This window comes from Balaenoptera acutorostrata, chromosome 8 (assembly GCF_949987535.1).
Source record: "Balaenoptera acutorostrata chromosome 8, mBalAcu1.1, whole genome shotgun sequence".
In the NCBI taxonomy this organism is placed as follows: domain Eukaryota; kingdom Metazoa; phylum Chordata; class Mammalia; order Artiodactyla; family Balaenopteridae; genus Balaenoptera; species Balaenoptera acutorostrata.
In genome coordinates, this window is record NC_080071.1 from 50,499,554 (window position 1) to 50,521,612 (window position 22,059).

At 31.9% G+C, this 22,059-nt stretch overlaps 1 protein-coding gene across 3 annotated transcripts in view; it reads left to right on the forward strand.

Annotated features, from left to right (window-relative positions):
- Positions 1 to 22,059, forward strand: part of GLS (glutaminase) — a 77,504-nt gene that overhangs the window by 7,296 nt on the left and 48,149 nt on the right. For all 3 annotated transcript variants that reach the window (XM_057551943.1, XM_057551944.1, XM_057551945.1), the window contains exons 2-7: positions 3,068 to 3,164; positions 3,520 to 3,641; positions 8,156 to 8,285; positions 9,330 to 9,409; positions 12,382 to 12,545; positions 17,076 to 17,134. In XM_057551943.1, the coding sequence (XP_057407926.1) occupies positions 3,068 to 3,164; positions 3,520 to 3,641; positions 8,156 to 8,285; positions 9,330 to 9,409; positions 12,382 to 12,545; positions 17,076 to 17,134 (652 nt within the window). The remainder of the gene's footprint in view (positions 1 to 3,067; positions 3,165 to 3,519; positions 3,642 to 8,155; positions 8,286 to 9,329; positions 9,410 to 12,381; positions 12,546 to 17,075; positions 17,135 to 22,059) is intronic.

Below are 22,059 nucleotides of genomic sequence, written 5' to 3' on the forward strand. Positions count from 1 at the left end.
CAGTGATTGGATCCCATTGTTTTTTCTTGTAATTCCTCATGATGTATGTCTTCTATTTCCCTTTTAGACTGTAAGTAATGACTAATATAATGCTGTACATGTTATAGATGCCAGTTAAATACATGGGATTTTTAAAAAAAAATTTTTAAAGAAATCATTTCTGTGTTGTAGGCAGGTATTTTGTGAGGGTAAAGTTGGAGAAGGAATGGGTACAAGAAGGAACAAAATGGCGGTGAAAAGATCTTAAAGGCAGAAATTAGAAAGGAAATGAGGGAGAATAAAAGGGAAGGAATAACAAGGCATGAAACAAGGACTTTACTTTGGATTTACTAATCTTTTATGTATATCCCATTTTAGTTGCTGAGTGTCATAGCCATTCATGTTTTTCCTTAGGGAATCTGAGGGCTTATCAACAATTGTTGATATTACAATTTGAAAGCCTGTTATAGTCTATTTTTTTGTCATTAAAACTTAAATACTTCTCAAGAATATCCTAGTTACTATATAGTCTGAAAACTACAATTTTTAGCTTTTGAGTTTTAAGAGCAAAATGTATTATCATGAAGCGTTGCCACAAAGCCATATTAAATTTGGGGAAAGAAAAGCGGGTAATACCAAGAAAGGTCTTTGGAATAATTTCTGTGTGTTGTTTGCGGAGAATCTTTGCATTTGTTCACCAGACTGTTGAAGTGAACTCATTCTCAGATCAGAGTCTGAGCTTTTAAATGCTGAGATTGGTAGTACTTTTTTAAAAAAAATCAATTTTGAACATTTATTTTGTGAGCATATTTTTTAGGGATGACTTAAATCTCTCTCCTATGGATAAAAATTAGTCTCTTGTCCAAAAGCAAGTAAATATTTACCTTTTTTTGCTAGCTGTGGAAGTAAACATGGTCATTTTAATTTTTTTGCCCTATGTGTACCATAAGCTAAAGAAGTATATATTTTATGTTACTTACATAGCTTTTAGGCAAAACAAATACCATTTACTGGTGTGATAAATACATAGAAAGCTTATTCCGCAGTTTTTTAAAGTGATAAACTACCACTATCTGAAGTTTATTTGACAAACCACTTTCTGTAAATAATTGGTATGTTATTTTCCACTGATTGTTTTTGACAGCTGGCTCAGTTTTTCTTTAAATGTATTATATTAAGTCATCAGTATTGTTGAATCCTGTTTAATGGTTTTAGATCAGGGTAAAACTTAGAAAAATTGTACCTTATAAAAGTAATAACTAGCTAGTACGTTTGAGAGCCAGTAAAACTGTAGTGGTATATAGTTTGGACTCTGGATTCAGAGAAACAGAGGTTCTAACTATATCTCTACCACTTTGCAGTCTTGGGAAGTTTGTTGACCTGTCTGAGCCTCTGTGAAATGGGGATAGAGTCAGTCATTTTTTTTTAACAAATAATAAATAAATTGAGCTTCTACTATGTACCAGGAACCATACTATATTTTGGATAATGGTACCTTCTGTTATGACATCATTGGAGGGATGAAATTAGAACGAATGTATAACAGCAGAGTACTTAACAAAAGTGATCAATAAATTTTAACTCTTATTATTAAAATATTTCAAATACATTTTAAAAAGGTCTTTAAGAGCCAAAATTGTTTCAGGGAATAATTATATATCCGGGATATATCATTAAATTACAATAATCCTATGTGTTAGTTTTTTTTTAAACATTGGTATGAAATTCCTATACTTTAGGGTTGACTTTAAGAACTAAAAGTTGGTATAACAGCTTTGAAAAGAAGTATAAATGATATTAATGCCAACATTAATGTGTCTTTTAGGAGAAATTTTATATGTCCATATGTAAATATACATGCTCTGTGAAACAACACTGTATTCTATTCTCTTTTAAGTTAGAAATATATGGACCACTCTCTAATTTTCTCTCTTTCTTGAAATACAGGTAAAGTCTTCCCAGATATTTTATATATATACACATATATACATATACACACACATAATATATTTCTACCTTTGATTTTAATAAATAGTGATGGATGGAGAGGGGGTTGGTCTGCCCTAGATCTAAAATTCTTATAACGTCACTATAATACTTATGACAGTCATAGATGTTCAGAATATTGAAATGTGTTCATTTCAGTTTCAGAGCCCCAAAAAAGAAGGCATTAAATAGGTTCGTTATAGTTTGTTTACCTGAAAGCTTTTCAACAGATAGGAAAAAATTTTTCTTGATTAAAAGTTTGGTTAATCATAGCACCTTATACTAGATTTTAATGTATTTTTATGGTAAAATTTTTATTCTGACAGTCTTTGTGATTTTTGGCATTTGATCTGTACATGTAAAAGCCTAGGTCACTTTAGAAATAGTAACTACAACTACCAACAATTGAGTACTTATTACTCTCTGCCAGGCAGTGCTCTAAATATATTGAATGTATTAAGTCAACTGATTCTCACAAGAACCCTGTGAGGTAGGCCCTATTGTCTCCCTTTCTCAAATGAAGAAATTGATTCACAGAAAGGTTTATTAATTTTATCCAAGGTGACTCAGCTAGTAAGTATTGTAGCCAGGATTCAAGAACTTATGCACTAGTCTTCACTGTCCAGTACTTAACTGTTCTCTCCCCCAGATTTACAATCAGGTTAACTATTTGAACAATATATATGTAGAGTCATCATAATAAAAAACAATGACAACAAGAGGACAAAGTATTGACTCTTACCTGAACATTTGCTAGGCTCCATAATTAGTATTGGGTGATTGTATTAGGCTGTACAGGAAGGTATTACCATAACAGATGGCTAGGCATTAGCACCACTAGAAATAGTACTCAAGATTTTAAAACTTGGGATTAAAAGATATCTGTATTAATTAATGAATCATTTTTTAAACTTGTTTTTCAGTGCAGTTTCAGTAATACTCTTTGATTTTGGTAAATCAGCATTTATTATGATAGTAGGTCTTGATGAATAGATCAACTCAACTGTAGTCTGGTTCAATGATTATTTTTAAATGGATATAGCTAAAATCCACTTGAATGTTCACATAAGGGTTAATTTTGTCTTCTTTTTTCCCCCTTTAGTAAAATAAAGCAGGGTCTGTTACCTAGCTTGGAAGATTTGCTATTCTATACAATCGCAGAAGGACAAGAGAAAATACCTGTTCATAAATTTATTACAGTAAGTTTTTATATTTTTCTATCTTCACTTTTTAAAAATCAGTAATACTGAATCAATAATATAGTAATATTGAAATGTAGTCTTAAAGGTCATCCGACGTGTAGATTCTGACTGACACTGTTTCTCTTATTTTCAAATTTTCATCATGCTCATTTCAAGGTAATCAATGAAAGAAAATGAAAGAAACAATGAGAAACTTGTCCAGAAAGTGGGTAATAGTGACACTAAAATGCCATATACATACTCAGGTCTTGTGTAGAAGTTTTTATATACAAGAATTAAAAACTTGTAGTTGGAATAAGCATATACCTTATTTGCACTATATATTTACAAACTCTTATTTTTTTAAAAACAGGCACTCAAATCTACAGGATTGCGAACGTCTGATCCCAGGTTGAAAGAGTGTATGGATATGTTAAGATTAACTCTTCAAACAACATCAGATGGTGTCATGCTAGACAAAGATCTTTTTAAAAAGTAAAAATTTCTGCCAAACCTTTAATGGTCATTTGCTATGCTATATGGTGATGTTTCTTTTAAAACAAAATGGCATCTTTGAAGGCCAGTGCTTCCTGTGTAACTGAAAAAAAGGGGGGAGGGGACTTATAAATTGTTTGGAACAACTTGGTGCACCTTAAAGTTCTATAATACATTGGGGCTAAGAATATACTTTGAAACTGTTCTGAGGAAATGTAGCCACGGATGTTTCCAATTTATAGTACCTGGAGATTGCATTCGGTTTGAATAGAGCACACTCTTTGTCCTGTCATGGTTTAAATTGATCTCTTAATTCATCTGCATGTCTTGCAGCCTTTCTCAACGTGGTCTCTGTTCTTTCCTGCAAGGTGTTTTAGATGACACCATAATATGAGAAGGCTTCAGGCAGCCTGTATTCGTTAGTTTTATATGTCTCTGTTGTCTGCTTCTCTCCTCTCTTCAGACATATTATTACATAGGCTTTTGGCTATTTTTGGTTTTTTCATAATATTTAAACTTAATGCTAACTTTGGACATTAATGCCTTGATTTGGTTGAATGAGAATATTTATTTTGACTTTCTTATATTTGCATATCTTTATTATTTATCTTCATTAATGTGTTCCTACTTGTCTGATTGCTTAATGATTTAATAGACAGCAAGTTTGTCATGGATCCCAAGGAGGTAAATGGTATTTTACAACTAAAATTAAATGAAAACTAGTATAAAACTGTAAACACTACTGTAAGATACTGGCTTTTTCCAGACCGTAGGCTTAGGTTGGAATAGATCCAAAGAATTCCAGCATCTACCTTGAAAGTTTATTTGTATGTATGCATTTTTATTTATTTTTTCTTTTATTATCTTTTGGGGGCTGGATGATTTGTTCTAGATATCTCCTGGGAATATCCTGGAATATTAAGTCATCTGAAGGTATAAGTATTTAACTGAGATCCTCCCAAGTATCTTGGCATACTGTGAAGCACTGCTGGCAATTTTAGATCTCTGTCTTTTCACCACAAGGTTCTTGATTCTGTGAACTCAGCTGACCTTATAAAGTGTAGATTTTAGTTCCATGTTGGAATTGGTGTTAGGAATTTTGAATCTTCAGAACCTGTTTCTTTGTGAAGGGAAGGAAATCACTGCTAGTTAGCTGTGCCTTTGCAGTAAAGATTATTTTTTTTTTTAGTGTTCATGAACTCTCTGTGCAAAGTATCTTGATTGTGGTGCCTTCTGGGGAGTTATTTTGGTATATCTGAGAATGAAGTTGTCCGAGAGTTGGTAGGTAGGTCTGTTGATAATGGATATAAGGAATTGCTTTGGAATTCCTAAGTGAAAGCAGTATTTTATACCTTTTTAGTACCGGTTAAATTTCTTTTGTGCTTCATAAACATATTGCTCTGTTTAAATATGAAATTAAAAGTAATTTAAATACATTGAGTATGAAGCCAGGAAACAATCATAAAATTTTCTACCCATAAGTATATTAAAAAATAACAATTAGCATTATTTTAAACACTAATCCAATTTTTTAAAAAAATTGATGATTGTAATATAGGCAGTTCCCAACTTGACAAATGCTTAGTGGTATATGTGAACAGGCAGTGGAACAGTTTATGTCTATAGGCATATGATTTCTCTTTTCATCCCTAGAATGAGGTGATTCAAAACCTCTGACTATGAACCTTTTCAGGTCACCTGGAACGGTGATTGCTTCAGAGAAGTTTTTTCTCTGTTTTCAAAATGAGAAGTTTTCTAGTTAGGGTTGCCAGAAATAAATTATCTCACCTCCATGCAAGTGGGTACAATGGAATTCATTTTCCCAAAGAAGTAATTTATAAAGGAAAGTGGAAAGGTTTGGTTGAAGTCAATGTGTTGATATTTTACCTAAAATACATTGTTGCTTAATATATTTAGCCTTTGAGGGTAATCTGAGAAACAACTAATATGTAGAATTTTTTCTGAATGTGAAGATGAGTTCTATGCATACTTTTTGGAGCATGGTCTGTTTGAAAGTTGGAGACTGCCTGTACCTATGTAGATAATAAATTGTTTTTAATGCTGATAATCTCAGTAGAAGTAGAAAATTTGTGTTGAAAAGGAATGCCTTATTTATTCATGCATTTTTAGCCATATAAATATTAGAAGTATTTTTATGTGTGATCATAATTTTTTTATCTTTTTTGTTTTGGAGGAAATGAATGGTAGTCTTTGTATTTGCTTTTTCTTAAAAAATTCTTATCCACTATGTTATTTTACTAATGAAAAATTATATGTGAGATATTTTGTAAAACATTGATGTGCATTACAGTTGCTAACCCTAAACATTTAAGTAAAGATAGAAAGAAAAATTATCATTACCAGTTTACAGATGAGAAAACTGAACAAAGCATGAGAAAGATGTGACTTGTTGAAAAGCATAAGCACTTCCTCCTCAGGTCACTTTATATGCCTTCTGATTTTCTACTTAGATTCATGACATGTATATTAAAATAATTCCCAAGAAAAACATTACAGTTTGTTCATCAGTGTGCAGCTAGACACTCTTTTGAATGGTATTGCCTTGGTTGGCCATAGTAATTCACCAGTGAAGGCTGTTAGCACAGCTTTACGAACACCTTCTGATAGAGCAAAAAAAAAAATCCCAGTTTCACTGACTGTACAATATTGTTAATGATAAAGCCTCCTTTTAAAAGTGCTGTTTAATTTTGAGTAGTTAAATAGTAGTAAGGTTAATAATTTATGTTTGTTTGGCAGTCCTCATATTTTCTCATGTAATACTTCTTAAAAAAGGGGGCATGTAGATTTGATTTGATACAGATATAGTGATTTAAGATCAGGAATTGTCCTAACTTCTTTCTGCTGAGAAATGTGTCTTTTGTTATATATTACTTGCAACTCATGTGCAAGTTGAATTGCTGGTTGGAGCATATTAAATATTAAGTCAATGGCAAAAAGTATTTATTAGATTAACATTGAAACTGTGTCAAAATTTATCAAAGTTTATTGAAGTAAATATTTGTTATCTCTTGGATGTCAATTATTTCTACGTCTGTAGATTAATAATGGGAATTAGGACTGTAACTTTTTCATGTTGTAACTGAAACACATCTTTATCAGTGAAAATAACCTATTTTATTTTAAATCAGTGTTTAATTTTATGTTGACCAAGTGCGTATATATTCTGGATTTTTATTAATAGTTAAAGTGTGATAGCTGACTTTTAATTCTAATTTGATGTTTCATTTAGAACAACTTGAATTAAGATACTGAGATATAAAAATTTATCATTTACCATGGATTGAAAAAGAAATACTGAGAGTGTCTGCTTCTCCGACTCTCCATTTATAATTAGTGCATGTTATTTACTTGCAAGTTAAACACAGATTTTTCTTATCTGTAAAGTGGGGAAATCATCTTCTCAAAGTGTTCATGTTTTGAGGGTTAAACAGGATAAATAGTAATTGAAACGTAGTACTTTTTACTCTGTTATGGGCTTAGTCTTAAGTTGGTATTATGGCTTGATGCTCAGGTCTGCAAATGTCTTCCTTTATCAATTAACTATTCTATTACTAAGTTTCTGAGACTCTCTTAAGAAGATGAGTTTAGAGTATATGGCTGGCTGTTACCTATTTTTAAACTCTTTAAGGTTACATTAATAAATTGATTTTCTAGCTTGAATCCTTTTTAAAACAAAGTAGAATATTGGTTCACATCATTAGATTTCATGCTCTCCCATCCAAATGGTTTACCATATCTTTTAAATAATTTTTAACAGTGAAACAATTTTATTCTACAATGTAATACACATCTTACAGTGAATAGAATAATGTAATTTAACATTTTTGGTGATTCAAATAATATAAAATTATACTACTGTATATAATTTTTAAAGTTATATATTATTTTTATAAACATTTTAATAAGTATTTCATATAAGAGACAAATCTGACTAAATAAAGTTGGTATTATTTCCCTTTTTTTTAGCTTAGAAATGCAAATTTTTTCAAAATGTAATTTAGGAAAAATATATTAAAATACAAAATGTTTATTTTTTTGTGAAATACTAGTAATACTTACGTAGAAATAAAAGGATATATAGCTGAGGTTATTTCATGGAAAAATAAACAGGATCTCAACTATGTATTAAAGTCTGATTTTTGTTAACCAAATGTCATGCTGAATGCTTATCAACTCTGGTAGGCTGAAAAGCTTGTTTTTAGATGGTCTTGGTACTTAATCTGGTGGATTGCTCTGCTGTTTTAATCTTTGACACAATTTTTAGGCTAATTTATTTCTTTAACTTGTTCAACAGCTTATAAGCAGCTACATGAAAGACTGCTTGAAGGAAAGAAAATAATGTAGAAAGAGTATAATTTATAGAATTTGGTTTGTTGTTTAAAATGTTGAATTTCTTTATTGTTTGAATATTCTCCTGGTTAATATTGTTATTATTAGCAAGTACTAATACTTGAAAGGTACCTAGTCTATTAATTTTTTCTCATATTCCACAGATGTGTTCAAAGCAACATTGTTTTGTTGACACAAGCCTTTAGAAGAAAGTTTGTCATTCCTGACTTTATGTCTTTTACTTCACACATTGATGAGTTATATGAGAGTGCTAAAAAGCAGTCTGGAGGAAAGGTAATGTTTTTGATGTGAATATTTTCCTAAGCCTATCACTTAATAAATTCAACTAAACTTGAGGTATACAGAGTAAAATTTTGTAGTTTTGTGTGTTGCTAATTAAGAAATTTAAGTGAAGCCACTGGAATAAGTGCTCTTAAAATATTTCAAATAGTTAATTGTTATTTTGGCTAAAAAGAAATCTAAGCTGGGCTTCCCTGGTGGCGCAGTGGTTGAGAATCTGCCTGCCAATGCAGGGGACACGGGTTCGAGCCCTGGTCTGGGAAGATCCCACATGCCACAGAGCAGCTGGGCCCGTGAGCCACAATTACTGAGCCTGCGCGTCTGGAGCCTGTGCTCCGCAACGGGAGAGGCCGCGATAGTGAGAGGCCCGCGCACGGCGATGAAGAGTGGCCCCCGCTCGCCGCAACTGGAGAAAGCCCTCGCACAGAAACAAAGACCCAGCACAGCCAAAAATAAATAAATAAATAAATTAAAAAAAAAAAAAGAAATCTAAGCTTAAGAGTTCTTTTTGATTTTCAAATGATTGAGATGGCTTTTAAATTTTTAATTAATTAAAAAGTAGCTTACTGGGAATTTCTGCAGGTATGATATCCTTGAACATTAAATAAAATGTTCCCAGTTTTAAAAATCCTCTACATAATGTAAGTGCTATTTTATGTATTCTCCATATTGAAAGTTTTTAGGTAATGAAACCGTATTAGCATGACCCTGATTAAAGAAATTCTCTGTTTCCCTTAAAAAAAATATCAAGTCCTAGTTCCTCTTTTAGACTGTGCTTTTTTAGGAAGAGAGTATGCATTGGAAAACATAGTAGGTGATGGAGACTGAGAGAAGTCACTTAGATTTCCCTTGTAATCCTCAAGTCTGTTGTGCCCTTAGTTTTTATGAATATTGTTATAAAAGATAGACTACAAAGCCACTGAGTACTATAAAATAACTGTTCATTGGTGGAAGCTAAATTGAGATCAATTTTTTGGTAGAAGAAAATACTATTTGCCTATATTATATCTGTTAATTTCTTTCCATTGTTTTGGATAGGTTGCAGATTATATTCCTCAGTTAGCCAAGTTCAGTCCTGATTTGTGGGGTGTGTCCGTTTGTACAGTAGATGGACAGAGGTAAGTTTATTTCAGATCCATCAAAACCAACTCTAAGCCTTAAATTTTGCATAACAGTGAACATGAGGTAGAGAGGAGCCTCTTCTGTAATAGTAATTAGCCCCCTGACCTGACATAAATTCAAGAAGGTAAAGAAGTTTAGATTTTAGTTTAAGTTAGAAAACTCAACTGAAACAATACCTTATACTAAATTTTATGAGGCATTTCATCTATCTTATTCCCAGTTGTAGTCTTGTTACTTGAATGCTTATTGTTCAAGGAACTACAGTTACACATTTGCTTAGGAAAAGTGGATTTGGCAGAACATGAAATTATTCACCAATGAACTGACCACTAATAAAATTAGTTCACCTTTCTTGGCTTAACATGGGTTACCTATCCTGTCATTATCTTTGTTCCTCTTGCTGCTTATATGATTAGCATGGTAGTTAAGGCAACATAATGTAACATAGTCTCTTACCCATCAGTCATTTTCAAAAGACACAGGATTTCATGAAGTCTATGAAGGTGATCTTTGGGATGTACTCACCTTCCAGGCATAACCACTGACATTTGATGATCCAGCAGAATTATAAAAAGGATAACAAAAAACAAAAACAAAAACAAAAACAAAAAAAAAAAGGATAACAATATGAGGGTACTTCAAATAGAATGATTTAATTTAAAAAGTCAATAAAAGGGCTTCCCTGGTGGTGCAGTGGTTGAGAATCCGCCTGCTAATGCAGGGGACACGGGTTCAAGCCCTGGTCTGGGAAGATCCCACATGCCGCGGAGCAACTGGGCCCGTGAGCCACAACTACTGAGCCTGCGCGTCTGGAGCCTGTGCTCCGCAACAAGAGAGGCCGCGATAGTGAGAGGCCCGTGCACCACGATGAAGAGTGGCCCCTGCTTGCCACAACTAGAGAAAGCCCTCGCACAGAAACGAAGACCCAACACAGCCAAAAATAAATAAATAAATAAATAAATAAATTTTTAAAAAAAAGTCAATAAAAAAAAGTAAATTAAGAGAGGCCCTTTTAAAAATGGACAGAGTTCTGAAATATTTTTTTAAGCATGACCTTTTTTATTATGCTATGAGTCAGACATAAGATTTCTTATGTTGCAATTTGGTTTTATCAGTCAGAAAATTATGCCAGAAAAAGAAAAATCAATATTTTTTTACTCATTTGAAGACTTTAGCTCAGAGGTATAATCTTTCTGGTTTTTTCTTTGCTTTCACTAAGGTAATTATTTCTTTTTTCATTAAAATATAACTTACATAAAATGAGGTATACAACTCCTAGGTGTATACAGCTTGATGAATTTATATCAGAGATACAATTTTATCCTAAATTTTGTTAAAACTACAAGTCAATTAGCCATATAATTTTAGATTTTATTTTTCAAGATAATGTCCCAGTTAAAGCTTTTCTACCCATTTATTAAAATTTGTATCCCTTAAGTGCCTTCATTGTAAGTGATCCTTTTATTTTTTACTACTTATCTTCCTCAAATATTTACAGTTAAAAAAAAAATGTGGTTTGGCTCATTCATTCTTACAATAAGGAATCTGAGGCTCAGAGTTTGTATAAAACTGGCAGAGGTGAAACTAGCACCTGGGTCTCTTAAATTCCAGTCCATTGTTCTCTCCGTTATGACAGGCTTTTATCCTTATCTGGGCCTGTGAAATGTACTAAACACTTGTGTGTTGAATTAAATATCGGATGCTATGAACAGACACAAATGCGTGAGAAGACATAGCATAGCTTATCCTTAGGGAGCAAATTCCAGTAGGGAGTGGTATTCCTATTTTTTTGTATTTGGAGGAAATGGTTTATCATGTAGTGGAAATTTTTATATTTGGAAGAAATTATTATCACCTAATTATTGCACACGTGTTTTTTCTTCTTAAACATACTTTGTGTGTAGAGATGATTCTTTTAGTTCAGTTTTCTTATCTAGAGATAAGAAACTTGACTTTGGACTAGAACATAGGTATTTTTAAATCCAAAGGTAGTAAGACAGGCTTTTGTCGGGTTTCAGAATGATTACCAAATTGAAATTATGGTCTGAATTAGAAGTTATTCATAAATTTGACAGGAAAAATATTATAAATTTTTTTATATATATATACATATTTATTTATATTCCATCATATACTTAGAAGTAAGGTGTCTCTCTGATGTCTCCATTAAACCCCTGTTTGCCCAGGGGTAGTTATTATAGTGCCCAGTTTCCCTATGAATAAATTTCACTCGAATAAATGAGTGCCTGTAATGTGTTGGAACATTGTTTGGGGCACCTGGGATACTTCAGCAAATAAAACAAAGATCACTGCCCTTGTGAAGCTTACATTGTAATGGGGCCAGTCACAGTTTTTTCATTTTCAAACCTATTCTCTATTTCATTTGCATCTTAGTTTGTTCTGTTGTTTATCTACATGGTGATAATGATTGCCGTTAGTGCCAGCTCTGTCAGGTTTATAAAACTGGATGCTGTTTCTTTTAATGGGGCTGAAATTGTCAATAGATACGGTTCACAAGATGAGGCATTTATAGACAGGGTCTCAGAGAGTGGTATTGAATAAACTGAGCTCCATTTAAAAACTAACCACAGTTTAGCCATGATTAAAGCTATGAGTAAAAAAAATTGTGACTAATTTCTAAAAGGGCTAGTTCATTTTATATGATTGAATACAGATAGGAGTAAGGAGGGCCATACCCTCTTGCCCTCAGAGGCAATTTTTTACATTACTTATTATCTAATTTTGAACCAGTCTATTACCTGAGTACTTGTAAGCTTTTGCCTTTTTATTGCAGTATCCCTCTTAAAATAAACATACTTACATTTATTCTTCAATATCCAAGTAAACTTGCTGTTGAATTATGGGAAAACTGTTATAAATTAGAATTAACATGTAAATAACAGCTCCAGTTATTGTTACATTTTTTCACAGTTGATCTTAATTATTTTTTAAATCTACTTTTAAATAGGCATTCTATTGGAGATACCAAAGTTCCATTTTGCCTTCAATCCTGTGTGAAACCTTTGAAATATGCCATTGCTGTTAATGATCTTGGAACAGAATATGTGCATCGATATGTTGGGAAAGAGCCAAGTGGATTAAGGTTCAACAAGCTGTTCTTAAATGAAGATGGTAAGAATTATATAAAAGTTATTTGGAAGAAGAAATACCTCATTTTCCTGTGTAAATCTAACTAGTTTTTTTTTTCAAAGAAGAAGAAAATTAAAAGCATTGATACTTTTTCATTTGTCATGGAATTTCTGTGAAACCCATAGAGATAGTTAACCTAGTTTAAAAAACAGGTTTTTTAGGCATCTCGTACCACTGGAAAGTGGGCTAGAGAAAAGACAGGCAGGAAGTAAGATTTTCACTTTATAACCACCTATAGGCGAATATCTTATAAAATCTCACAGGGTCCGGAATTTCCTTTAAGATAATTCAGTGGAGTGTAGCTGGGAGTGCTGCATGTGATCATTACTGTATGTTGGTAATCACTGAAGCTAAATGATGGGTACATGCATGCTTATATTCTTTTCTTTCTACTTTTGTATATTGTATATATTTGAAAACTTCCATAATAAAAAGCTATAATGGTGGCCCTGGTTGAGGTGGTGTTTTGTTTTTTCTCCTTCATAACATTTAGTATTTGAAAGAAATATCTTGTGTTAAATAGTTGGATAACTAACAAGTTTTATTGCTTTACAGGAATCCAAAAGAAAAGGGGAGGACAAAGGTAGTTAGTACTTTTGATCTGATAGAGGTTTTAAATCTAAACACCAACCTATAGATTTGTTTCTGTTTTTTAATCTTTTCAGGCATATGCTAGGTTCCTCATTGTGTGACAAGTTAAAATAGAATTGAAGAAAACAAGAGTGAAGGAATTCAGTGATTACAGTAATGGTTGTGAGAAATATACTTTTGTATTTTTTCTTTCTGCTGGATGAAAAATAAAAAATATGCCTTATACTCAGTATTGTTTTATGAGTTTTTTAAATGAAGTTACAAGGCTGATACTTTCTTATGCTTCTCTTTCTGTTTGTTTTGAGGGCAGTTGCATTTTCCTACTTATTTTACCATAATCTTTCTATCCTGATGCTACATTTGATTTTATGGAGATTACTGTAAACTAGCAACTTCAATAAGGACATCATATGCAGAAGTACCTTATTTATTAAACTCACTGACATCTAGATTTAATATGGAAAGAATATTTTTGTTCTCACAAGATTAAACATTTTACAAGAAAAATTACTATTTTCCCAAAAATACAAACTTGAATAAACTAGGTGGTTCTGGTGAATTGACTGGTTTTTAGAGAGGTATTTAAAGAGTAGAAATTAACAAATATAGGAATTTGAATGTGAAGAAGTATTTCAAAAACAAAAAAATAAAATAGGCTTGGGGTAAATGACTTTAACATGGTAAGTAATACATTTATTTGCCATATACATTTTATTGACACTAAGTCTATAAGAAAAAAAATCACAATAAGAACTCAGGAATTTAGCACTGTTTTGTAATAACTGAATATAAAGTTTAACAAGAGGTTTGCCTTGATATTCTTTGACTTTTTCCAAGCCTGAGCCAATACCAGGAATCTGGGAAATAATGGGAAAATGAAGGCCTCACTATACCATACCACTCCTTGAGTTCTGCATAGGTTCTGTGCTCTAGAGTCTTGGTTTTAGATTAGCCCCAGCAAGAAAAGTTTGTGGGTCTTTTTTATATTGAAAATTTCAAGGGTAATTTGTGGTGAAACTACACTCTGTGTATGTGCGTGTGTGTCTACCTAGCATTATAAAATTAAAAGAAACAAATGTATTAATATTATCCTAGCTTTATAAGATTGTGATGATAAATTAACATTAATCTGAATATAATGAACAGATAAAGAAATTATAGTAGTTACTCTTTTAATATCATCCTCAGTCATGAACCACATCTTTGTAAGGCTCATATACTTAGTTTGAAAAGCTTTTTCTGGTATAATATGGAAGAATTTTTTGCTTGTTTTATTCCCTTAGAGAGAATAAATATTTGTTAAAATTAATCAATTTTTTGCATTCTAGTTAAAAACATGCCCCAAAATTTCAGATGTCACCCATGTCCATTTTGTCATTATACTAAGCTAATATAATGTCATTACTTCAGATAGTAGCCTTTATTAATTAGCTTGTGTTATTTCTGTTGTCATAATTCTTTTTAAATTAAAAATTCTAAACTGAACCCTTCAGTTCTTCCCTTCTAACTATGGCAGAGCAGAGTGGAAAAGGAGATTTCCACTTTTAGACTGAGGTTTTATAATGCAGTAAAGCTGGTGTTTTAATATCTCTGGTGTATTTCCAAGTGTTCAGATGTCTGGCTTTTGAGCCAAAGTTAGAGTGAGCAGTGCTTACATCTGAAAATTGCTCTGTCATGCCATGAAATGCTTTAGTGTTCTTGGAAGATCTTCTTAAATGTAGCTTATGTAGTTTTTGCTGAATATTTATGATTTAGAAAATAGTAAATGCCCACATTTATGTGGTACCATTTGGAATACACACATTAGCTACCTCCTAGGGCCCTATAGTCTAAACCTGATAACGTCCAAAAAAAAAAAAAAAATGAGAGGACAGATACATGAATATACACACATAGGAGTATAAACTAATTTAGCACAGCCTGATTTCCATATTTTGATTTCTGTGTCTGCATGTGGTTTTTCTTTTAGATAGACAATACTGGAAATTTTTTGTTTCTTGGCTTCCCTTTTGTTGCATAGTATTTTTCTATGACAACTATTGCTGTCATTTTGTGTGATCTCAAAGAAAGCAGACTTCCCTTAGCATAATTTGAAATAGGTGAAATCCTGACTGTACTACTTAGATAGTATACCTGTACTGTTTTATTTTAACTTTTGGAACTTGTCATTATCATGGATAACCCAAAATGTACACTATTTAAAGCATAACTAGCTACTAAATCATATTGTTGATCTTATATTGCAGAAAATGGTGTACTGTTAAGTTACCCAATTTTTTGTCATTATTGATTTTTTTAACTAAACATTTTTAACAGTTTTATTGAAATATAATTTACCTGCTACATAATTTACTCATTCAAAATGTACAATTTAATGGCTTTTAGTGTATTCATAGAGTTGTACAACCATGACCACAGTCAATTTGGGGACACTTTTATCACTCCCAAAAGATACCCTAGGTATTAGGGGTATTAGTAGTCAATACCTATTTCTCTTCTACCCATGGAAACTAGTAATCTACTTTCCGTCTCTATGGATTTGCCTGTTCTGGACATTTCATATAAACAGAATCATTATATTTGGTCTTTATATAAATGGAATCATTATATTTGGTCTTTATGACTGGCCTGTTTTACTAAGCATAATGTTTTCAAGGTGCTTTCATGTTGTGGCTTATGTCAATACTTCAGTTTTTAATTGCTGGATAATATTCCATTGTTTGGATAATAATACCACATTTTGTTTACCCATTCATCATTTGGCAGGATGTTTGGGTTGTGGGTTATTTTTCACTTTTTGACTGTTATCAGTAATACTGCTGAGAACATTTGTGTACAAGTTTTTGTGTACACATGTTTTTATTTCTCTTCGTTACATACCTGAGAGTGGAATTGCTGGGTCATATAGTAACTCTTGAACAGTTGAAGAATTTGCTTGTTTAGCTGTAGACTCATCTCACAGAAGGTAACTTGCTTAAAATTCAAGGAGACTAATAATGTAGCAATAACTTATGAATTCTGCTAGATGTGTCAAGTTAGATAAGAACTTGTTCCCAAAGAAGTAAATTACTACCACAAACAGATAGATTAGGAATTATGCTTTCAAATAAATGTTTTCAGTGCCCTAAGAGTTTTGTGTTTGGCGTTTGTGCTGTGCTATGAATGACAGTATAATCAGCTGAGATTTGAAATTCTGTTTGTTGTAAGAATTAGGAGAAGAGGTAGAATTTTGGATGAACTTATACTTTAAGTAATTTTGTAATTATACAAGAAATACATCCTTATTGTCAGGAAATATAGAAAGCATGCTGAATACAACTTAAATAACCTGTAATCTTTTTATCCTATCTGTATCACCTGTTTTCATTTCCTGCATATGTATATGTATACACATAAACACAAAAATAAAATACTTTAAAAAAGGAAAATTGGGTCCACACTAGATATGCTTTTTCCAAGGTGATTTTTAATAATAATATTATTTGATTGCTTAGTGCTGTGCCAAAGCATTTCATGTTTTTTAATTCATTGAAGTATTATGACTTGCTAAGGTATTGGTGCTCTTATTACTCCCAGTTTACAGATGGGAAAATTGAGGCACAGTGAAGTTCAGTTACTTGCCCAGGATCAAATGGCAGAGTTAGGAAATTTGGATGTGCTCTTACGGCACTATTCACTGTCTTTCTGTACCTGAATCTTTGTTTGCCTGTATAATTATAGCAGCTTCTTAGAAGTATATTACTGGTTTGATGTGTAACTGACTTTTTAATGCACTCCTCCACTCTCCACCCCCGACCCCCAAAAAGAACTGTAACAATGGCTTACATAAAGAAAATAGATGTATGTTCATGGGAAGTACCTGTGCATCACAGAAAATTATATCAGGTACTTAAAGTAATGCTATTGCTTTTATATTTTCAGATAAACCACACAATCCTATGGTAAATGCTGGAGCAATTGTTGTGACTTCATTAATAAAGGTAAAATGTTGACATTTCCTTTTAATCTAGTAAAAATTTTAAATACTAAGGCATAAAGAGGAATCTTAATTTATGTAGAAATGTGAAAATTTTTCTTTTGGTGTTTAATGGTATGGCATAAGGTTAGGATTTTTATTTATTTCAAAATAAATGATGTAATTTCAAGGACAAAATTAAAAACAGATGACTCATTATAAATTCCAACAGTTACTCTTGACCTGAAGATCTGGCAAAAATTCAAAAAGAAGTCTCTTCTGAACAGTAGTCACAGAAGTTTTTCTTCTTAAAGTTTTAATATTTTTTTCTTTCTCTTCTTTTTGGCTCTTCTAGAATGAACAGATGTAAACAGAAGTAATAGCCTGTTACTGTTTGATGTTTGTCATCAGCATATGTAGGGACAAATGTTCTGGTACTTTGTGTTAAAACAAAGTACATTTACCCTTGACTGGTCTCAAGTCCTTTATACTTTCATGAGCTGTAATCACAATTTTCATTTGAACTTGTTTCATTTGTTTTACTTGGATCATGTAATAACTAAATAACACTTATTCCAGTTATTAAGGTATATTATTTTCCTACTCTTTGGTTTACATGGTATGTTTTGTTTCTTTTGTTAAGTGTCTAGTTTGCCTTAATAATTGGAAACACTAATGTATTGAAATAAGTATTTGAAAATGGTTCTATTCTGTGATACTGCTTAGATTTTTAATTTCTAATTATAAGTTTCATTGGTATTCAATTATATTTCATTTGTGTTTGGAACATTTATATACTTTTTTCAGTAAATCTGTGCGCATTTATTCCATGCTTGAAAAAAACATAGCTATGTGCCTTTCTAGATGCATTTCTGAAGATGGGGTACCCTAGTTACACAAGGAATGTTTGAATATAAATTATACCCTTGGCCCAGTTAATAAAAATTCATCTAATTTGTATGATAGAAATCCTCTCTTAACTTTAATGAATTTTTTTCTTCATTCATGAGAAAAGCCTTTAAAATAGAAGAGTACTATCTTAAGAATATATATGTTGTTATTTTAGAGCAGATACTTCATAAGCACTGGCCCACTTAATCCTTGTAACTCTAGTGATGTAGATATTATAGCCAAGTATTATTTTTTAATGTAACTAATTTTAAGCTATGAAAATTTTCAGTTTGCCCACTATAATCTAGTTGTCACTGTTTTACATAAGAGAAAAGTTGTCAGTTTGAGGTGAAAGAAACTACGTGTTTATTATAGAAAATAATAATATGAATATGTACTAGGCACAGTCATGCCACAACTTACAGTATAATGTGGGGTATACACCAGTAAATGGGCCCTTACAATGAAATTCAGTAAATACTGTGATGAGAGAAAAGTCTCATTAATAATTGTTCAGATTTGAACAAGTAACTTAAGTTAGAGGTAAGGAAAGTTATGATAATAAAATGTGTGTATTAGTGCTTGATGAGAAAACCACTAGAATGGTTCTGAACCTTTTTTGGGTCTTCCCAGAAAAAATGTTCACATACCATGATTTTATATAAACTGTAGGGAATTCACAGACCTTTTGAAGCTGACCCATGGATCTCAGTTTAAGAACTCTTACACTGGAAAAAGATTAACATAGCACACCAATAGTATTTTCAAGAAAGGGCATATGTAAATGATTAATAGAAGTCTTGCTTAACTGCATGCAGTTAAACATCTTTTGTTTAATGATTCATGGGCTTAATATACTACACTGAAATGCTGCATGTGGGAAATGCATGTCTGGTCATATCACATCATGATATGTTTAGTCACAAGCCATAAACTATACAATGAGCAACATTAATGTGAGTACTTAGAAACAGTTAAAAAAACACACATACACAGCATAAGTGTGGTTGCATCCAACTGTGCAAACATTTAACTAAGTCATCTTGTATTTACAAATTTGATCAGTGTTTTTAAATTTAGAAAAATTGTAAATTTACTGACAAAGTTGGCAATGAGGCTTTGGGATATGGTTCATATTTAAGGTCAGTTTCTTTGACCTTTTTTGTTTTATTTTTAGAAGTTGTTTCACAAGTTTTGGGGGTTTTTTTGGTTTGGGTTTTTTTTCTTTTTTAATGAAGTTCATCTAAATCTTGAAGGGATAAGCTTGACATACCTCTGTGTAAAACTGTCCCAGAATGTAATACTTTTCTTGGACTTTTTAAAAAAGAATTCAAAACTTTTATAAATACCTATCTGTGATCTCTGCAGATTATATGATCAGATAATATTGATGAATTGGTAGTTGAAATTGAAGTAATAAAACCATGGCTGAAGGGGTTTTCAAGCTCAGCCTTCTTACTCTATAAATAGATAAGATGAGGAAACAGACTGGATAGGTTCTAACAGCAGTAGAATTGGGCTTGAGCTAAGTCTCCCAATTTTCTGTTTGCTATTCATTCAAATTCACTCTACCATTTTTAATGTAGCTGTTTGCTATTTCTCTTGATGACATTTTTGTCTTTACCTAGCATAGTTATATTGTCCAAAAGGCAGAAATTTTATTTTCCTAATTTAACTTTTACGGAAGATACTAGTTATTGCATTAAAAGTCAATCTAATTCTCAGTGAGTGTGTACAGTCATTCTTTGGACATTAGTCAGTGCTTGCTATCCATAAGGAACTAGGCTTCTTCTCAAGGAGCTTGCACTTTGAGTACCCAAAATGTGGCCATTTTACCATGGCTATTAGATGTGAATTCTGTTTTTTGGCTTTTAGCTGATGACCTTAAGGCTTTTTTTTTCTCTCAAAATTCAGAACTTTATTATGGTGCTATTAAAACGTTCCCCTCATGTTATTCCCCCCCCCCCCCACCACACACAAATTACTGGAGTCTTTAGTAAGACTCTTTATTTCATAATTTTGTAGTATTGATATTTTTCCCTTGTAGGATTGGTGGTGGTCCTCAGGAAAATGGGGGAAGAGGCAGAGCAAATGTTCAAAAGGATTAGCAGATTGTGTAAAAAAGGAGAATTTGAACAGAAGGAACGTGTTGCATAAATTCTTAACTACTAAACTTGTAGGAAAACTCCAATATTTAAAATTTTAAACACTATATAGGTAAATACCTTCATAAAAACAAATGTCATTTTTGTACTTAAAAGGCACATAATTTAAAAAACCATGAAGGTACTATACTTCCTCTCTCTTTCTCTGTGGTAGCTGCTAAACTTAAAGGAATACTTTTTGATGCACTTGGTTTTATTTGATGATGATAATGTGGTTGCTTGATTTAAAGGAAAGAGTAAAAATAAATTTGAAAGCACAGTTACTCCAGATGAAATAGCAGCATCCTTACATAGTTTTTGAATCTCACCTAGTTTCAGTTTAAAAGTTAAGATCTTCTCATAACTTGAGGGCTAGAGTGGAAAAATAAGGACAACATATTATAGTTGTCACACTTCTGCTTTTTAATTTTAAAGATAAAGAGTAAGTCACATTGTCTTCTATGTTTGTGTCTCTATTCTGGTAGTAGTTTCTGGTTTTTGTCATTTGAAGAACTTGATTTTTTTTTTAATCAGAAGTATTTTTGAGTTTAAAATATTGGAGGTTTATTCCTCTCTTTTTTTAAAAAAATAATTTAATCATGCTCCATTAAAAAAATCAAGACAAATTTAGTTAATATGTGTGTAATGTTCAGTTTGGTCATGTTAGCAATCACCTGTTACACATGCTTATAAGCCACATTTTTAAGGCAGTTTGTGGCTCTGGGGAGCAATGGATGATGCCTTGAACTTGGTAACATTCATAAGAAAGGATTATATTGGCTTATTTACTTCATGATCATATCAGTTGATGTGCTTGAGGGTTTTTTTCCTCAAATAAAAGGCGGGTAATTTGTTGTCAACAGAATTCCCTTTTTTGTTACTTTATTTTTAGGGCTAATCTATGAAAATACTAGATTTAGAACATTATTTTTCACCTGCAATATTTATATTAATTCTCACGTATTATTTAGCTTTAAAGCATTTTCTTTGGAGAGATTAAACCAAGTGTTTCGTAAAATCATTTTTAGTTACCTCTTTTTGCCTCTTTCTCCTATGCCTTTTTTCCTCTATGATTTCTAATTTTCAATTTGCTTCTACACCTCCATACTTCATGAATGGAATCAAGTGATTTACTTACAAAATAACTGTGATTAATGCATTGACTTTAAATGAGTCATATTAATACTAAATTTATTGGCACATGTGCCTGTTAATAGTGATATTTTCACCTGTGTTGTGATGTATAATACATGATTCAGTTCATGAGTATGTTGTATAAACAGCTTATAAAACTACTCCAGTATACTTATTAATTCTTTTAATAGCCAGTGTTAAAACTCAGTGCTTCTTTATCAAATTTTCATTCATAAAAGTTTTCCTCAAAGGAATGTAAATTCTTTAACTTGATAGATATGTTTATAGAAAAATAAATTTGTATAATTTTCTAATCTCAAGGTCTGATTACTAACCTTTTCAAACAAACCACGTGGTTTGCTTTTTAAAAGTCATGTGGTAAATGGGTTAGAAATTTTGGTAACTGTATTTTGTCCAGTTTATCTTTTTTAAGTTTTCCTACCATAGTTAATATAAATTACTGTAATTTTAAGATTAAAATAATGTGATATCTAATGATGCTTGTGCAGTGACTTAAAACTGAAATAAACATATCCCTGGGCATGGGAATATTTTTCCAAGAGATAAAGAGGCATTGATAGTTTTAAGACTATCAGTTTCTAAATCTGTTTCCATATGTGCCTTTCTTAAAATTAACCTGCCTTTGGTCTAGGTTTCCTCCCATTTTCCAAAAGGTATATACTTCTCGTGTCCTAAATTTTACTGTGGTGCACTGCTTCAGGTTGTAAAAACGTCTTGGGCACCATCAAAAGAGAACATTTTGAAATATTGTGGTCATGGT